The sequence below is a fragment of the Calonectris borealis genome, chromosome 2 (genome assembly GCF_964195595.1).
Source record: "Calonectris borealis chromosome 2, bCalBor7.hap1.2, whole genome shotgun sequence".
NCBI lineage: Eukaryota > Metazoa > Chordata > Aves > Procellariiformes > Procellariidae > Calonectris > Calonectris borealis.
Window position 1 is genome coordinate 167,298,324 of NC_134313.1, and position 17,047 is coordinate 167,315,370.

At 42.0% G+C, this 17,047-nt stretch overlaps 1 protein-coding gene across 1 annotated transcript in view; it reads right to left on the reverse strand.

Annotated features, from left to right (window-relative positions):
• Window positions 1–10,116: 10,116 nt before the first annotated feature.
• The window catches only part of LOC142078351 (vasoactive intestinal polypeptide receptor 1-like), a 31,496-nt gene continuing 24,565 nt past the window's right edge, over window positions 10,117–17,047 (reverse strand). The window contains exons 11-13 of the mRNA XM_075140817.1: window positions 16,496–16,625; window positions 13,168–13,209; window positions 10,117–10,305 (exon numbers count right to left, since the gene is read on the reverse strand). Of these exons, the coding sequence (XP_074996918.1) occupies window positions 10,117–10,305; window positions 13,168–13,209; window positions 16,496–16,625 (361 nt within the window). The remainder of the gene's footprint in view (window positions 10,306–13,167; window positions 13,210–16,495; window positions 16,626–17,047) is intronic.

The window sequence follows — 17,047 nt, forward strand, 5'->3', positions numbered from 1 at the left end:
ATTGAGAACAGCAGGAAAATCAACTGGAAGCAACATGCCAAACATCCTGAAAAAAAAGTAGCAATAAAAACTAAGAGAAGGATTTCCAGTTCTTCGAAGTGTATAAAGGAGATTTAGTTTTTGAGCAGCTTTCATTCAGTCAGATCTAAAGGCAGAAATGATCCCAATCTCCTTTTCTGGTTTCAGTTATAATCTTGCAAGAGAAGCTGTATTGCTGCTGCTTCCAATCAAAGGTATAGGACACTCATTCAGTCAACATACTGCAGGAAATCAACATTCAAATGGGCAAAAATATATTGATTGTGTCAGTTTGTGAGGTTTCAGTGCCCACGTGTCTGACGCTGCTACTAAATCCCTACTAAATCTGGCCCGTGAACCATGCAGATACCTAACTTCACATTATCTTTCCAGCTCAGCCATGCCAGAAATTAGTGGCAATAAAAGAAATGCAAACCCCTTTCATTTCATTGGCTTCATTTACCTTGTTATTTGAAATTGTTTTTCAGCAGTGTTACTTCACATTATTTTTCCAGCCCAGCCCTGCCAGAAATTAGATATAAAAATTTCAGAGGGCATAGCAAAAAAAATATGTCCAGAGTGACTTTAATAAACAGTGGCAGTAGAAGAAATGCAACCCCCATTAATTTCATTGGCTTTATTTGCCTTGTTATTTGAAATTGTTTTTCAATAGTGTTTCAGAAACAATTGCTTATGGCAGACATTTTCCGCCTGTGGTCTGTGGAGACTTCAGAGCCCCTAGACTTTCTGAAGTGTCCATGGAAGATGATTAAGGAAAATAAGTTCATTCTTTGTATATAACAATATATGCTTGTAAGGCTCCTGAAGGGCTTTTGTCTTACCTGTAATTATGTGAAGGCTCTCACAGATCAAAAAAAGGTTGAAAAGTACAGCTGCAAACAGCTGAGGATGAGTTACTACAAGCTATTTCCCCAGGACAATCTAGATGACCGTTTTTTCAGTTTTCTCCACGTAGCCTCATCCAGTCTTTGATGAACCTCTCAATGCCTCCCATCCAACATACACTTAGAAAAATAATGATAGAGAGAAGATGGTGAGGAAAGCATGACAACTGTTAGCCAGCTATAATCACAAGAAGTATCTATATCCCAATATTACAGAAGGGCCAGGATGAAAAAGCAGTGTAACCAAGTCTCTTAGCCTTTTCACAGTGAGTGATTGATTTGAGAAGATACAGTTAGAACAGATGCTGCACCTTGGATGAAGCTACTGTACTTACCCCTCTGTGTCTTCAACATCTACAGAAACATGCAAGCTGTGATTTCACAGCTGCCATGAAGTCCTATGAAGCCTTCCTACGTGACAAACTGCAGGATCCAAATGCCGAAGGTAATCCTCATAGCTTCCACATTCCGTGGATGTACTTAGAAAGTTCAACAAATTAAGCTTTTTCTCCTTGGTTTGATTATGTTATTTCAAGATAGTAAGACTTTCTTTTTTGTTCTGAGATTTTCTCATGTGGGGAAGGCTTCCAGAGAAATGTAGGATGCTTAAAATCATCTGCTACATGACACTGCAGAGCAATAAATATGACCCCAGCAGAGCTATTATAACATGGAAGGTCTAAAGGGACGCAAGACAAGGTAGTAAGAAAAGATAGAGCAGGATATATGGGACACCACATGGGATCCTGCTTGGCCTCCAGCTGCCAGACAAGATTAGTGTCTCCTACAGTTCCTATGTCTTATCTATGATCTCTGTGTGGATATCTAGGAAACTGGGATAAACTCACTGGATGGGACTCAGCTCCAAACTCAGATAGCTAGACTTTGATATCTGTGTGGAGGCAGTGTCTGTCGGACTCCTGAGTCTACAACTGTAGAAATGTATGTAATGCAAAGATACAACCAAATATCTGGTTTTACCTGATTTTCTTTCTTAGAGACTTAAATACCAAGGGCTATATTAAATATGTGTCCCTTTCAACATCCAGGACTTTCAGCATTAGGCATTCTGGCTCATAGGCAAATTCCTGGAAAAGATCCTGTGTCACTAAGCAGGCAGCTAAGGAGATATCCACATCACTTTTAACTTTAGACATCAATAGTGAAGATATCTTCCTTTGATCTAGTTTCTCCACTTTGCCTTTGTAGTCACGAGAGAGAAATGAGTAATTTTAGAGTATAAGCATCAAACACATTTTTGATGTCTACTGATGAGTGAGATGATTCATACTTTGCAAGTATCTGTTTCTTTCCACCAGGAAGTCTAGCTGACCAGATCAGAGACAGACGTTGACACTGTGGAAGTCTACATGTAGATGACTTTTCCCCTGGCAACTTTGCTCAGTCACTGTTGTTCTGTTCCATGCATACTGAGAAATAATGGTCTTGAAAAGCTTGAGGGTGGCTTCTGTTGGGTATTACCAACCAGATTTGGGGGAGGTACATGCCTGATAAAGGCTTAGTAGCTCTCACCGAGAGTAGTTTCCAGGAAGTTTTGTTCTCTCTGTCAGATTGTGTCCATATGACCAGCACTTCTGTGTCTAGAAACAAATCATGGTATATAGTGCACATGCAGTGAAAAAAAGTTAGGATTTTACCCTCTGCTTTTAGCAGTCAGGCACATGCAACCAATTCAGAATTGCGTTTAAGAGTAACATTAGGAAGATAGGGAATATGCAGTAGTAGTTAATGATGCTCTGATGTTAAGAGCCGTGCATATCTGTACTAAAGAGCTAAGTTCAGCTAAATACACATTGTACTTTGTGTATGAAAACACACCAGCAGAGCTTGAACAATGTTTTGAACCTCGTGGTCTTTCACCTTCTTATGATTAAAATTGCAGTTTCCCATTGGCTTTCTTTTGGGGAATTCATCCATGTAAAGAATTACTGTGTGATATGACACTGTGCGATATGGCACTCTTCAGTGTCTGAAATGACAGGCTTCTGGGTATGCCTTTTCCAATGGACTTTGTCCTTGCAGAGAAGTCTCAAGAGGCCTTTGTGTACCGGTATAATCTGTAAAAACAAATATTTGGTGTGTTCATTCCCTTTCCCTTCTTCTTGTCAATTTAGTGGCAATGTAACATGCTATAGCTCTGAGAAGAGAAGTACCAAGTTATTGGATGGCAAGCTGTATTTTGACTTTTGACTGTGTCAAGGTACAAACTTACTGGCCTGTTGGGTCTAATACTGACCTTTTTTGGTCAAAATTGGTTTAATTGGTAACGGGATCTGGGGTTATTCAGCTTTGTTATGAGGTGGAAACACAGATATCGATTGCTGCTTTCTAACCTTTTTTGTGTTTTGAGAAATTGTTTTTAACATGTATACTGCTGTAGATGACACAATAAATGTATTATCATTTTGTATAAGTCTGTTCTGATATAAAATTGCACCAAAGAGAAATTTTTGTCTGTGAAGTTACAGGGTAGCGTATTTCTTCCTGAAGCAACAGGATAGAGATTTTTGGGCTAAGAGGGTTAGCTTCCTTCCTCATGGGAAGGAGTCCCTGGATTCTGCTGGGCAAAGTCAGTCCTGGACCAACCAGGCAGGAAGTCTTTGCCATTAGTGGGCCGTGCACACTCTTCCGTCACCATCCATCAGTGGAGTTACATGAGGAAGGTGTTTAGCACTGCATCAGTATCAAGCACGACTATGGTCTAATACTGCCAATACAAATGTAACACACTCTCCATTGCAACTAACAGTCCCTGTGGCTCTGAGCTTTGATCCACAGGTTCTTTGGGGCCTACATATTATTTCTAAGGGATGTAAACAGGAAAAGAAAGTCTGTTGTCCTCAAACAAAGGCACTGTCCACTGGCAAAGGTGGAAAAAGATTGGTTTCTATAACATCTGATATGCTTCAAGGCTTCATTTCTTTTCTAGTCAAAGCAAACCTCAAGAGTTTTATTATCAGGTTCAAAAGATCATTTTCAAAAGATCAGGTACATTCACCCTGCTGAAACAGAAGACCTCACTGTAGATGACCTATTTCTGATATTTCTCCCATCTCTTTCCTCAGCTTCAGCTACCGTAAGTCTTTGTCTGGCCCTCGTGGATTTGTGAATCCTCCACAAAGGCTACATCTTTCAATTGCTATTCTCCCTCTTTGTTTAGCCAAAGTACAGATATTTGGAGCCTCATCCTTTGATGGGGAAGTGGACATATATCTATTGAAACTGAGGTTAGAGATATGTCAGGGAGCAGCCAGGGCCAGCTGATCCTGCGGGATGGGGGCTGGGAGACAGGGGCCATCTCATGGACAGTAGGGTCAGTCACAGCCCCAGTGAGAAAGCAAGGAAAGCCTGGAGATGGAGAACAGGTTCAACCAAGAGTCCAGATCATCGGGCAAGGAAGGTCCAAGACAGGTCCAAGGCCAGGCCAGGACGTCAGCCTATGGATCCATCCCAGATCAGTGGAGGCCTTGGTGGAGTGGGGCTGTTACAAAGCTGGAGATTGGCATCCTACAACATTGCTGAGGCAGGGCCTGGATGTAATGGGGTCTTGGGCCCATGGGCAGGCTGGGAGTTGAGAGAGGCAGGGCAGATATATGGATTTTCATTTTTGTATATTTGAAATGATTGTAAATACCCTATGGTAATCAATTTACATGGATTTACCAGGTGATCTGAGGCAGCCTCAGCCCCTTCTTTGGGTGCTGGATGAGGCAGCACAGGACGAGTCTCCCCTTTCCACCATTTGCAGAAGGGTTGCATCAGTCACTATCTTACTAAACAGGGAGATTATCAAATGTGGAACACGGAATCTGGAAAAGGCCTAGTTTCTAAAGGTTACATCTAGTCTAAGTGATTTTTTTAGGGTCCTTTTATAGTTAAGAGGCAGGGGAAGAAAAAGCACCTCCAAAAGTGTTTCAGCCAACTCTAAAATTCCAATGGTAAATATCCAGAATTTTAAAGAAACAATACCACACTATAGTACATTTGCTCCAAGGACCAGACACTGGGAAAACATCATTTTCTAGGTCTGTCAACACACCAAGGAAAGTACTGCCTCAAATCCAACTGTGTTTTCTGAAATTGAAAAATTCTCACTCAGATACTAAAAAAATTCTTTAATTTTTTTTTTTATTTCTCCCTATCTCTAGTTTAAATTTATTTTAAAGCACTTTTTAACCCTACATCATCAAGACTTATAGGTTAGGTCTCTGTCTTTACCAAAGGACTATTTCTGGCAACTTCTATATAGTGGGACACAGGCATCAAACTTATCTGGCAGTTTCTGTAGCCTATTCCAGTAGTTGAGCAATTGGTAACCACTGGCTTTCCAAAAAAGTTGGACCCATCTCTGCATTGCATGATTTAGTCATCCATTGTTGGGCTAAGCTCTTCTAAAGTCTGTTTTTAATCTTGGGTATGGATTCAATCAACTTTGCCCATTCAACACAACTCGACTTGAGATTAAGTTTGCTGGAGAGGAGTCATTTTTGCACAGCAATTTAGTAGATGACAAGGAAGTCATAATGTGCTTGTGACTCAACCACATAGGTAGCCTAGATCAAAGAAATCAAGGTATGATCCTCCTTTAATATGCTTTAGCTATAGGGTGGAGTTTATCTCACGGAGTAGGACTGAAGGAATAGGAAGGCATGTAGACACGGACTAGGTGCCCAAGCTTTCATTACAGATAATAGGCACCAAGAGCAGGAATTGGATGATTAGATGCAAGTAGCTAGTGTGATTTTGGGAGCTGTATGGTGTCCTGCCTGGCCTCCAGCTGCTCTTCCAGAAAAGGATAAGTGTCCAAAAATCTGAATCATATCTCCAGGACAGCGCAGATGTCTTGGATGACCCAAGACATCTCAAATGGCATTTGGTAACTATGTTTATGCAACAGAATCCAACTCCAGTTCAATAGCCAGTGATGTCTAGACAGTTATAGAATTGTCCAAATGTAGGTACTTACTTTAGGGAGAATTGAGTGGCTCATGGATTTCACTAACTGTATTGCTAATACTTCCACTGGCTTAGACATCCAAATCATATACAGGTTGCAACATACAGATGCCTAAATTTAGCTATTATAGCCTGTGGGCTGAACACCACCTTTGCTTTACAGAGAGAGTATCGCATTGGGTATTTCTTATCACAGCATTTAATTTTTCCTGAAGATCATTCTCTGTCATGCAATGCACTTTTAAATTGATTAATTATTTCTTCCTTTAGTTTGAGATGCACTGAAACCTTCCATGTTTTTCTGGCCTGTTTTTTTCCAATAGCTTCTATCATCCCTCTGCACTGCTTTGAAAATCCAGCTCTGGATGGATTAGGCAACCTTGGGGAAGCTCAGCATTGGCAAAGCAGGTAAAGCTGCCTGCTGGAAGGATTTCTTTTAATCTGGAGTCCACACAATCAAGTTTTCTGAAAAAATATGCTGACACTGTAAGAGTTAAAAATCTACTCTTGGTGAGAAATTTCAGTTACCTTAAGAACCTGTCTTTGCTGCAACACCAAAAAAGTCAGCTGAAACAGTTGGTTTTAACCTTTCCAGGTTGTAATGTAGTTTGTAAGGGCATTTAAAAATAATTGAAGAGTTATACTGTGTAAATATGCCAGAGGATTAGAGGAAGAGAAAGCAGCTTTTCCTAGCTGATATAACTTCATGATATATTGCAGCTGTCCTTTGGTAATTATGTAAATCTCACTTGGGAGAGGGCACATCTCAGGTTCGTACTGGCTGTGAGCGGGGGGCAATGTTTCGGCACACTGCCTAGCTTTCCGGGCTGCACACATCCAGACAGGCCAGCAGCGTGCCCAGCACACACCACGCACCACGAGATGGCAGTGCCTCCACGCAGACCGCACAGCACTTCTAGACACCGTTTGTGACAATGGCTTTGCTGCCTTCGCAGCAGTATATCCTTTACTCCTACGCACACCATCAGGTCCTCAGATGTGCCATCAACAAGGGATCAGCAGCCTTTTCACAGCCCAAACAAAACTTTTATCCAAGAAACTTTTGCACTCCCCAGGATTATTAACTTCATCACCAGATTGTTCCAAGTGTGCCCTTTATACAAATTATGTAAATAGTGGCTTTGTATATATGCAGAATATCTTCATATAGCCCTTGATTCCAGCTTATGGCTTACACATCCTGATCCAAAATGTTTGAAAAGTAAAAGGCTTGGAAATGTTAATAGCATTGGGAGGGATGCAGGGACATTTTGGACAAAGGACAGGCAGAGCAGGTGGCTGGTTGCTGGAGGTTGCTGGAGAACTTTTGAGGCATTGGGTTGGATCTCTGTGAGATGAGTTTTGAGGGTGACTGGAAAGAGCTTGAAGCAAAAGGGGATAATGCAAGCTGAATGTGCATGGTGATGGTATATGGGTACAGACTAGGTTGCGGGGTCTGGTAGGAACGGTGGAGTTGATAGAGCTGTTGAATTTTTATGAGGAGACTGAACACTGAATGACTGATGGAAAGATCCTTCATGGTATACTGGACCTATCACCTTTCTTTGCCATCATTTCTCCTTCCTCAGGATCCTTTGTCCAATAAAGAAGCTTCCCAGTAATAAAGGAAGAGGACATATAGTGAGATGGGTGGTCTTAAAGTCAAATGCAGGCCATCCTGGGAGCTCAGCTGGGAAGCTGGGAGCTTGTGTGACACAAGATGGCTGATACATGCACCAAATAAACGATGAAGTTAAGTGGGAAAGAAAGTAAAGAGGAGATTGTACTTGGAGAAGAAATCTCCATAACATAAAGCCTCAGGCCAGGTTTTTTTTTGATGAAACATTCCCAGGTCAGCCAAAAACAGAAGCATAATTCACTGCAACTTTGTCTCTCCTCAAAGGCAGATGAAGAGATATGGGTCAATTCCTTCATCTAGACAACTCAGTAATGTTTACCACAACTATTTCCTCAAGAAAACTTTCAGAAGTAGTCAGATACCTGAACTAATGGTCTTTTCTCAAAAATGGATAGAAGCAGGGTCCCACAGACCTATGTCTTAGTGACGGTGTCTTGGAAGGGGAGTGGGGTATTAAGTCAGGTTGCAGGATCACATAATGTAAATTTTTTCTCGGATGAAAAGGGCAAAATTGCACATATTCTCATCCTCTGATAGGACAAGAGGAAATGGCCTCAAGTTGCACCAAGGGAGGTTTAGATTGGACATTAGGAAAAATTTCTTTATTGAAAGAGTGGTCAGGCCTTGGAACAGGCTGCCCAGGGAAGTGGTTGAGTCACCATCCCTGGAAGTATTTAAAAGACATGTAAATGAGGCACTTAGGGACATGGTTTAGTGGGCATGGTGGTGTTGGGTTGACGGTTGGACTCGATGATCTTAGAGGTCTTTTCCAAACTTAATGATTCTATGATTCTATGATTCTTTGGCTTCAAAACTGTATCCATAGTAAACACAATTATAAGATTGTCCTTTTTTTATAAAGTCTCAAATGAATTATCCAAACTGACATAATTAAAATTTACAAACTCACAACGGCTGTAATTATCACTTGCATTTTATAGATGTACATCATACAAATGTGTTCGCATCACTATGCTAGGCAACAAACGTAAACAACACAGGAGCAAAGGTTACTTTTACAAGGAAAACAGATAAGCAGGTCAGAATAGATAAAATGACACCTTACAGAGGACATCTGATTCATTGGGACAGATGGGTTAAATGCCTAATCAATAAAGGACTGATCTGAATCATATTTATAAAAATCTGGACAATTCATCTCTGCTCTAATAATGGAACTAGAGGTGAAGCACCTAAAATCAACAAAGAGGTTTCCACCAAGTCAAATGCCTCCTGGCCTAAATAATTAACCAAGAGTAGAGCAAAGTGAGGGACTGGAGCACTACTTTTTAAAGCTAAACTGATACTGCAGTTCACAGAAAGCCAACATGTACTTGAATGGCCATGGTCTCTAGCAGTGCTTTCAAGTCTGAATGCAGGTTCTCCTGGGAATGGTCCTATCTTGAAAGGAACTATAGCTGTGTCTGGTGTACCTTGTGTGCCCTTTCTTTACTTTTGGAGAGTTTGAGGTAGAGTTCAACTCAGTCCTGAAGAAAGAGGAAGGCCACCCAAAGAAGTGATGCAAGCACAACATTGGTTTGCTCTGTTTTACTTTGCTTCACTAGACCACACTGCTGTGTTGATAATTCTGACCCCAGAAACATCGAGTGGAGTGGTAATGAGCTGAGAAATGATGGGCAAGACTGAGATAATCACAGCAATCGCAGCAGATTAGTCGTCAAGGGGAGATCCCAAAAAAGCACAAAAGCACAGTTTAATTGTGTATTTCATTGATGGATCCAGCCAGCTTTCAAGGTTATGGTGGCAGAAGGTCTGTTCCAACTACACAAGGACCAGCATCTGGGCACTAAAACTAGGTCTGTATATTATTCTGAGCTCAAGGTAGCCCCACTGGCATGCTGCATTGGGTTTGCTCTATGTTCTTCCTTCATACACGCATAATCTGCCTAATGTTCAGCCACTCCATGTTTTCCCACAGACAAGAAAGGGCTTGGGGTCCTCTGGACTAATTTAATCTCTCTTTTCAGCAGGCGTGGAAGAAAATAACCCAAGCAGCTAATGTGACTTGTTCTTTTTTCATGTCACTCTTGAGACACCTTGAGATTCCTTTTAAAGGAGGTTGCTGCTCCATAGACAGGTGCTTAGCAAGTTTCTGTGTATAATTCCCATTAAGTAGGCTCAATTTGTCTCAAAACAACTAATAAAACATCACTAATCATTATGGCAAACCTTTACTGACACATAACTGTTTCAAACGAAGATTAGGAAAAGTGCTCTTGAAAACTGGAAATTTTGTGAAACACTAATAAAGACGTGACAAACATGCTGGGCCTGGGAGGAATTAATGTAGTTCCTTTTTCTTGGGTGCTAACCTGTTGATTCACACCAGCTCAAGGTCTGACTTTTCAAAACAAAACAAGTGGATTTTGTATGCTTAAGGAGAGAGAGAACCAGGGTTGTGAGACTGATCTGTACCAGGTGAGAAAAGCAGCTTGCATTCAGGACAAGAAATTCACAGAAGGCTCTTGACACTATGGAAAGCCATAAAGGATCCAAGCTGGCCATCTCTTAGGTAGTATGTTATAACATCACAGCAACTCATCCTGCTAGAAAAGCTCAGACAGAAGTTACACCATTCTGGTATGCAGATGTTTTCCTTTTTGGACTGATTTTTTCAAGCAGTGATAACTGAGTGACATAGTTGACTGGACTGTTTTCTCTGGACAAAGTCCTGTGTTTGTGTGTGAAGTTCAGGTATTCTTGGTACTGCCATTTGCACAGTTGTTTCTTCAGTTCACTTTGAACCTATAGAAAAGGAATTTAAAAACAGAGAATCAGAAAATTAAGACTTAGTGGGTACTGAAGGTAAAATATGCCAAAATGTCTGCCTCACTACTTAGCCCAGATGCACAAAGGCATCCAAATCAATCAGGATTAAGCCTTAACACATTTTTAGAACTTAAGCTATGTCCCTATTCACTTTTGAAAATAAACAGACTTAATTTCCAAAAGTCAGATGATGGCGGGGAAGTTTTTGACTGCAGTTTCTTAGTTTGTTTTTGTAGCTGTGCTTCATAAATATTTCTACCTTTTTGTATAATTTCTATTTTTTCTCATATTGAATCTTCTGTGCCTCCTTGCTGTGACCTGCTATGTACAATAAGGGTCCTTCTCCAGCCTTTCAGTTTATCCAGATTGAAATCCCTCTTAAAGATCCCTTACTAACTCTGAAAGATACTGAATCAATTTGAATACAAATTACTTTTGAGAGAGGTCTCGGAATCCTCAAAAACATAGGCAAAACTGATTTTTTTACCATCTGACACACAACTAAGAGGTAGGTTGAACAACCCTGGAGGTTCACAACCTGCTATTGACACTACTGGGAATCCAGGGTGAGGGGACAGTGGGAAAGTAGGTTCTACATAAAGTTGCCCTACATAAAGCAGCTCACACTCAAAACTGTAGCAGAGGGAGACCAAGTAGGTGCAGGAAACACGCTGTTCACGTTCAGCTTCATCTCCCTCTGGTTCTCCTGCAAGGGGGTTGGCTCTCCTGAATGTCTACAAAGCAATTTACAAATGCCATCCTAAACTAAGAAGATACGTCAAATGCTTCTAACCACATAGCTGCCATCTTCTGTGGCTCTCATTAGTACTGAAATTCTATGACAGTGTTATAGTTGTAGCACCATTAACACAAACCCACTCCAAATTAAATGCAGAAATAAACTGTTAAGTGAAATTATTAATTCTACAGGGGATGTATGTATGGACAAATGTGATTTAAGTACTTTGAACTTAGGAATTCATCTAGTAATTCTGTTATCTAATCCTCTACTAGGTACAGGCTCTACAACAATGTACAGAAAGGAGGGTGGGACATGCAGAAGTACATCTTGGATGTCAGGGCTCCCTGAAAGTCACTGGCAATATTTATCATTGAGGTGGCCCCTATTCTGCCTTTATTCTCTCTGTTAATCACACAGACATACCAGCCCCTGTATGGAACTTCAAGTATGGACAGAACAAGCCATCTGAAGCTTTCAAAACTCTAGTAAATAAAAGGGGGCTTTCTCCACCTACCCAGTACTCCAGTACTATCCCAACAAGCTCAAGACCCTTCAACACTCCTGTGTACCTTAGTCCAAAAAACAAGACGTACAATACCAGTTTCATCCCATACAGATACCACTCTGCTTGGCAGCAGCACAGTCTCTCACATTGCTGCAGATACTTAAAACTGAAGGAACACACACAGAGAAAATATTAATTTTATGATTGTAGGGAACCATAACAGATGCAGGAAGGATCCACTGCCAAGTTGTAATGAGTGGCCAATCTGCTGCAGAAGCAGTTATCCTCAAGCAGCATGGACACAAGCCAACCCATACAACTTAATCTTGGGGCGAGAGAGCACTCTCTGCCTGACCCTTTTCCAACACCTACTAGATTTGTGTGTTGCGAGATACAATATGCAAGCTATTTAAAGGCTGTTGGCAAGGAGCCTATGCAGACAGAAGGCAGGTGGGAAGTAGAGCATTCTGTATTTACAGTTAGTCCTGAAGGCACTCTCTCAGAACAGCACTAGAATGGCCATTATTAATTGTTTTCCTAAGTAGCAAACATATTTTAGGCATCATTCATCCCTGGGTAGGATTAATTTCACTTCCATTTAGCCATCTCGATGAAAGTGTTCAGTTTAAACTAGCGGGGAGACTGAGGCACCATTAGTGGGTCATTCTTCTCATCTAACCTACACACTTTTCTGAGGATGAAATCTGGTTTTACATTTTCTTATGGCTCTGGTTTCATGGCTTTTTGGGGAAAGTGCAAGCAAATTCTGGCAATCTATACAGTGTTTACACAAGGAAATCCAGGTAACTCTCCTCCTTTCTGTGGGAAGCTGTTAGTTTTTAAAATGGCAGGCTCTCCAAAATGTACTACAGGGAATTTATCCAAATTTTAACAATGTTACAAAAAACAGGAAAGAAAAATTTTGAACAAAACTACTGAAAACACACAGGCTGCCCTGGAGAAGGGAAAAGGAAAGGAAAAGGGAAAAGGAAAGGAAAAGAAAAATGAAAGGAAAAGGGAAAAGGGAAAAGGGAAAAGGGAAAAGGGAAAAGGGAAAAGGGAGAAGGGAAAGGAAAGGGAAAGGGAAAGGGAAAGGGAAAGGGAAAGGGAAAGGGAAAGGGAAAGGGAAAGGGAAAGGGAAAGGGAAAGGGAAAGGGAAAGGGAAAGGGAAGGGAAAGGGAAAAGGAAAAGGAAAGGGAAAGGGAAAGGGAAAGGGAAAGGGAAAGGGAAAGGGAAAGGGAAAGGGAAGAAACTCACTAGGAGAAAATAAACCTAAAGAAAGTAAGCTTTCCTTGAGACATCATCATGATAGCTATTAGACATAAAGCAGAAAAAAAGTCCCCTGACAGGAAAGTCACCAACCATTTCTAAAGGGTCATTGCTTTAAAGCTTATTTTGTGTCCTTCTGTCAGAACTGTATGAATATGAATAAAGTCAACAACGGTACCAGGGGAAAAAGAGATATGGATATTTCATGCTTTCGGGAGCAGATCAAAGCACAGATCTGTTTTGGAAATAGGAAAAAAAAAGAAAAACAAGAGAGGCCCATGAGTTTAAAAGGTTTTGATGATTTTACGTACTTGCTACTCACCTCTGCATTTGAGAAGCAGTATAGAAGAGCAACAACAAAACCCTAGGACAGGGGGGATAGGGAGAAAAAAGCCAACCATCAGGATTTAAAGCATAGAATCAGAGAAAGACATCAGGTTTCATTCAAAATATGAGTATGACAACAAAAATACCTATTTTTCATTGTGCCATTGGAATTTAGGTGATGTGGCACAACTTATTGGGTTTTCATAACAGGATTAAATTCCTCAGTGGACTGGCGACACTATGTGTATATTATTGCCCTTCTATGGAGACACTAAGGACTAACTTACTGTTTACTGTATCCTACAAACAAGTTCTTCCTCAGATAAGGTAGTAGGGACCTCTGTCTTGTTCTAGTCTATATTTACAGCAGTGAATAAACTGGGTGAGGACCTGCTCTTGTTTTGCATCTTTACTGCTAAACTATCTTATTTTACTCACAAGACGATGGCTGTGTTCAAACAACCTATTGGGAAAAGTGTTGGGTCCATATTCGCCCAGAACTACAGCCAGACGTTGTTTGGGGGGGTGTTAGTCAGCTGGGAGCCAAGCCATTTCACCGACTATGCAAACACAGGCAAACACTGGACAGTGCTAGACTACATCTCTATTAGTAAACTGAACAAGGCACAGCCCTGAATGCTGACCTTTGCTTCTACGTGTTGTTAAAATGTCAACGTGGTCCATGACACACACAGCTTTGTCTTGGGCCAACAGGTATTTTCCCAAACAGTGTCCAGCCATGGTTGAGAGAGAGGTAAGCAAAGAAGCCTACAGAGGGTGGAAGCAAGGACAGTAGTCTGGGAGGAATACAGAGAAATTGTCTGAGCAACCAAGGATCAGGTTAGGAAAGCTAAAGCCCCCATAGAATTAAATCTGACCAGGGACATCAAGGGCAACAAGAAAAGTTTCTATAGGTACATCGGGGATAAAAGGAAGACTAGGGAAAATGTGGGCCCTCTCCGGAACAAAACGGGAGACCTGGTTACCCAGGATATGGAGAAAGCGGAGGTACTAAATGTCTTTTTTGCCTCAGTCTTCACCAGCAAGTGCTCAAGCCTCACTGTCCAAGCCGCAGAAGGCAAAGGCAGGGACTGGGAGAATGAAGAGCCGCGCACTGTAGGAGAAGATCAGGTTCGAGACCATCTAAGGAACCTGAAGGTGCACAAGTCCATGGGACCTGATGAGATCCATCTGCGGATCCTTAGGCAACTGGTGGATGAAGCCACTATCCATCATATTTGAGAAGTTGTGGCAGTCCGGTGAAGTTCCCACTGACTGGAAAAGGGGAAACATAACCCCCATTTTTAAAAAGGGAAAAAAGGAAGACATGGGGAACTACAGGCCAGTCAGTCTCACCTCTGTGCCCAGCAAGATCACAGCGCAGATCCTCCTGGAAGCTATGCTAAGGCACATGGAAAATAAGGAGGTGATTGGTGACAGCCAACATGGCTTCACTAAGGGCAAATCATGCCTGACAAATTTGGTGGCTTTCTACGATGGGGTTACAGCATTGGTGGATAAAGGAAGAGCAAATGGCATCATCTACCTGGACTTGTGCAAAGCATTGACACTGTCCCGCATGACAACCTTGTCTCTAAATTGGAGAGACATGGATTTGATGGATGGACCACTCAGTGGATAAGGAATTGGCTGGATGGTTGCACTCAAAGAGTTGCAATCAATGGCTCAATGTTCAAGTGGAGACCAGTGACAAGTGGTGTTCCTCAGGGGTCAGTGTTGGGACCTGCACTGTTTAACATCTTTGTCGGTGACATGGACAGTGGGATTGAGTGCACCCTCAGCAAGTTTGCTGACGACACCAAGCTGTGTGGTGCGGTCGACAGGCTGGAGGGAAGGGATGCCATCCAGAGGGACCTGGACAGCCTTGAAAGGCGGGCCCATGCAAACCTCATGAAGTTCAGCAAGGCCAAGTGCAAGCTCCTGCACATGGGTCGGGGCAATCCCAAGCACAAATACAGGCTGGGCAGAGAATGGATTGAGAGCAGCCCTGAAGGAGAAGGACTTGGGGGTGTTGGTTGATGAGAAGCTCAACATGACCAAGCAATGTGTGCTTGCAGCCCCGAAAGCCAACCGTATCCTGCGCTGCATCAAAAGAAGCATGGCCAGCAGGTCGAGGAGGTGATTCTGCCCCTCTACTCCACTCTGGTGAGACCCCACCTGGAGTACTGCGTTCAGCTCTGGGGCCCCCAACGTAAGAAGGACATGGACATGGACCTGTTGGAGCAGGTCCAGAGGAGGGCCACAAAAATGATCAGGGGGATGGAGCACCTCTCCTATGAAGACAGGCTGAGAGAGTTGGGGTTGTCCAGCCTGGAGAAGAGAAGGCTTCAGGGAGGCCTTATAGCAGCCTTCCAGTACCTGAAGGGGGCCTACAAGAAAGCTGGAGAGGGACTTTTTACAAGGGCCTGTTGCAATAGGACAAGGGATAATGGCTTTAAACTGAAAGAGGGTAGATTTAGATTAGATATAAGGAAGAAAGTCTTCCCTATGAGGGTGGTGAGGCACTGGAACAGGTTGCCCAGAGAAGTTGTGGATGCCCCAACCCTGGAAGTGTTCAAGGCCAGTTTGGATGGGGCTTTGAGCAACCTGGTCTAGTAGAAGGTGTCCTTGCCCATGGCAGGGGGGTTGGAACCAGGTGATCTTTAATGTCCCTTCCAACCCAAACCATTCTATGATTCAATGATTCTATGAAGAGGGATCACTTTCAACGCATATGAACATGGACAAGCTGTTGTGGGGTACAGGGGAAAGGGGAAGCAAAAAGACCTCAGCTATTTATTACAAAGTGTACCATACCCAGGCCCCAGCCCTCTCAAATCCAAGATATTGTTCTGAACAGTAGTATAGTAAAATAAAAGAAACGAAGAAGTATTAACACAATGGATTCATTACTGCTAAAGGGTAAAGACAGAACAGGTTGTTATACATTATCCTTATGTTTTCAATCCTCTTATCATCATCTTTATTATATGTGGAATTAGCTTCAATCAGTTCACCTTAATCCATAGACTGGTCTTCATGGTACTCAGTGATTGTTATTCAACAAAGGTAGATGTATTCTTTTTCATGATTATTAATATGAAGTCTGAGTCAGAACTCAAAACTAGTGTGAGATTTCAAATAATAAGATAAGGGAACAGACAACAGAAAGAGCTTGCAAAGTAGTAAGACGGAATGTGTGTGTTGAATTTAGACACATTATTAACACCTGCTCTAATAACCAACCTAAAATGTAAAACTCATGAGAGTGTGGTGTTTCAGCCCAAACCTCTTAGGACTGATAAACATTTTGTCCAGCTTACCTGAAAAGAACCCAAGCCCAGCTCAATATAAAGGCGAGCTTCCAGACCAGTGCTTTCTGGGAAAAATGCAAATACAATGTAGTGCACTCCAAAGAGGGGGATCAAGAGTAATGTGGATTTAGCAAGTCTCCTGGCAAACCAACAATTAAAGAACAATGCACTGTTAGAAATACGGCATTAGTGATAACAATTATATGTTGGAACAAATTTTAATACAGAGGACAGCTCCATAATGGAGGCAATTACATCCAACGAAGTTACAGAAAGATTATTTTCTGCCACTCCCACCGTCAACCCCTGGTGAACAAAGACAAACACATCAGCATGCAATTGACATTTAAGGGTTCTTCTCCCTCCTACACATGCAAAAACAGGGGCACCAAACTAAATACTCTGATCTAGTCTCCTGAGACTAATCTCAATCACATGTAGGTATCCCCATATAAGTCTCTCAACTTCCAAAACCACCAATGGAGATGTAATCATCACTGTCCATAGGACTTGATTCAGTTGCTGAAAGAGTAGTGTAAGAACCACTGGTGATGTGCTAGG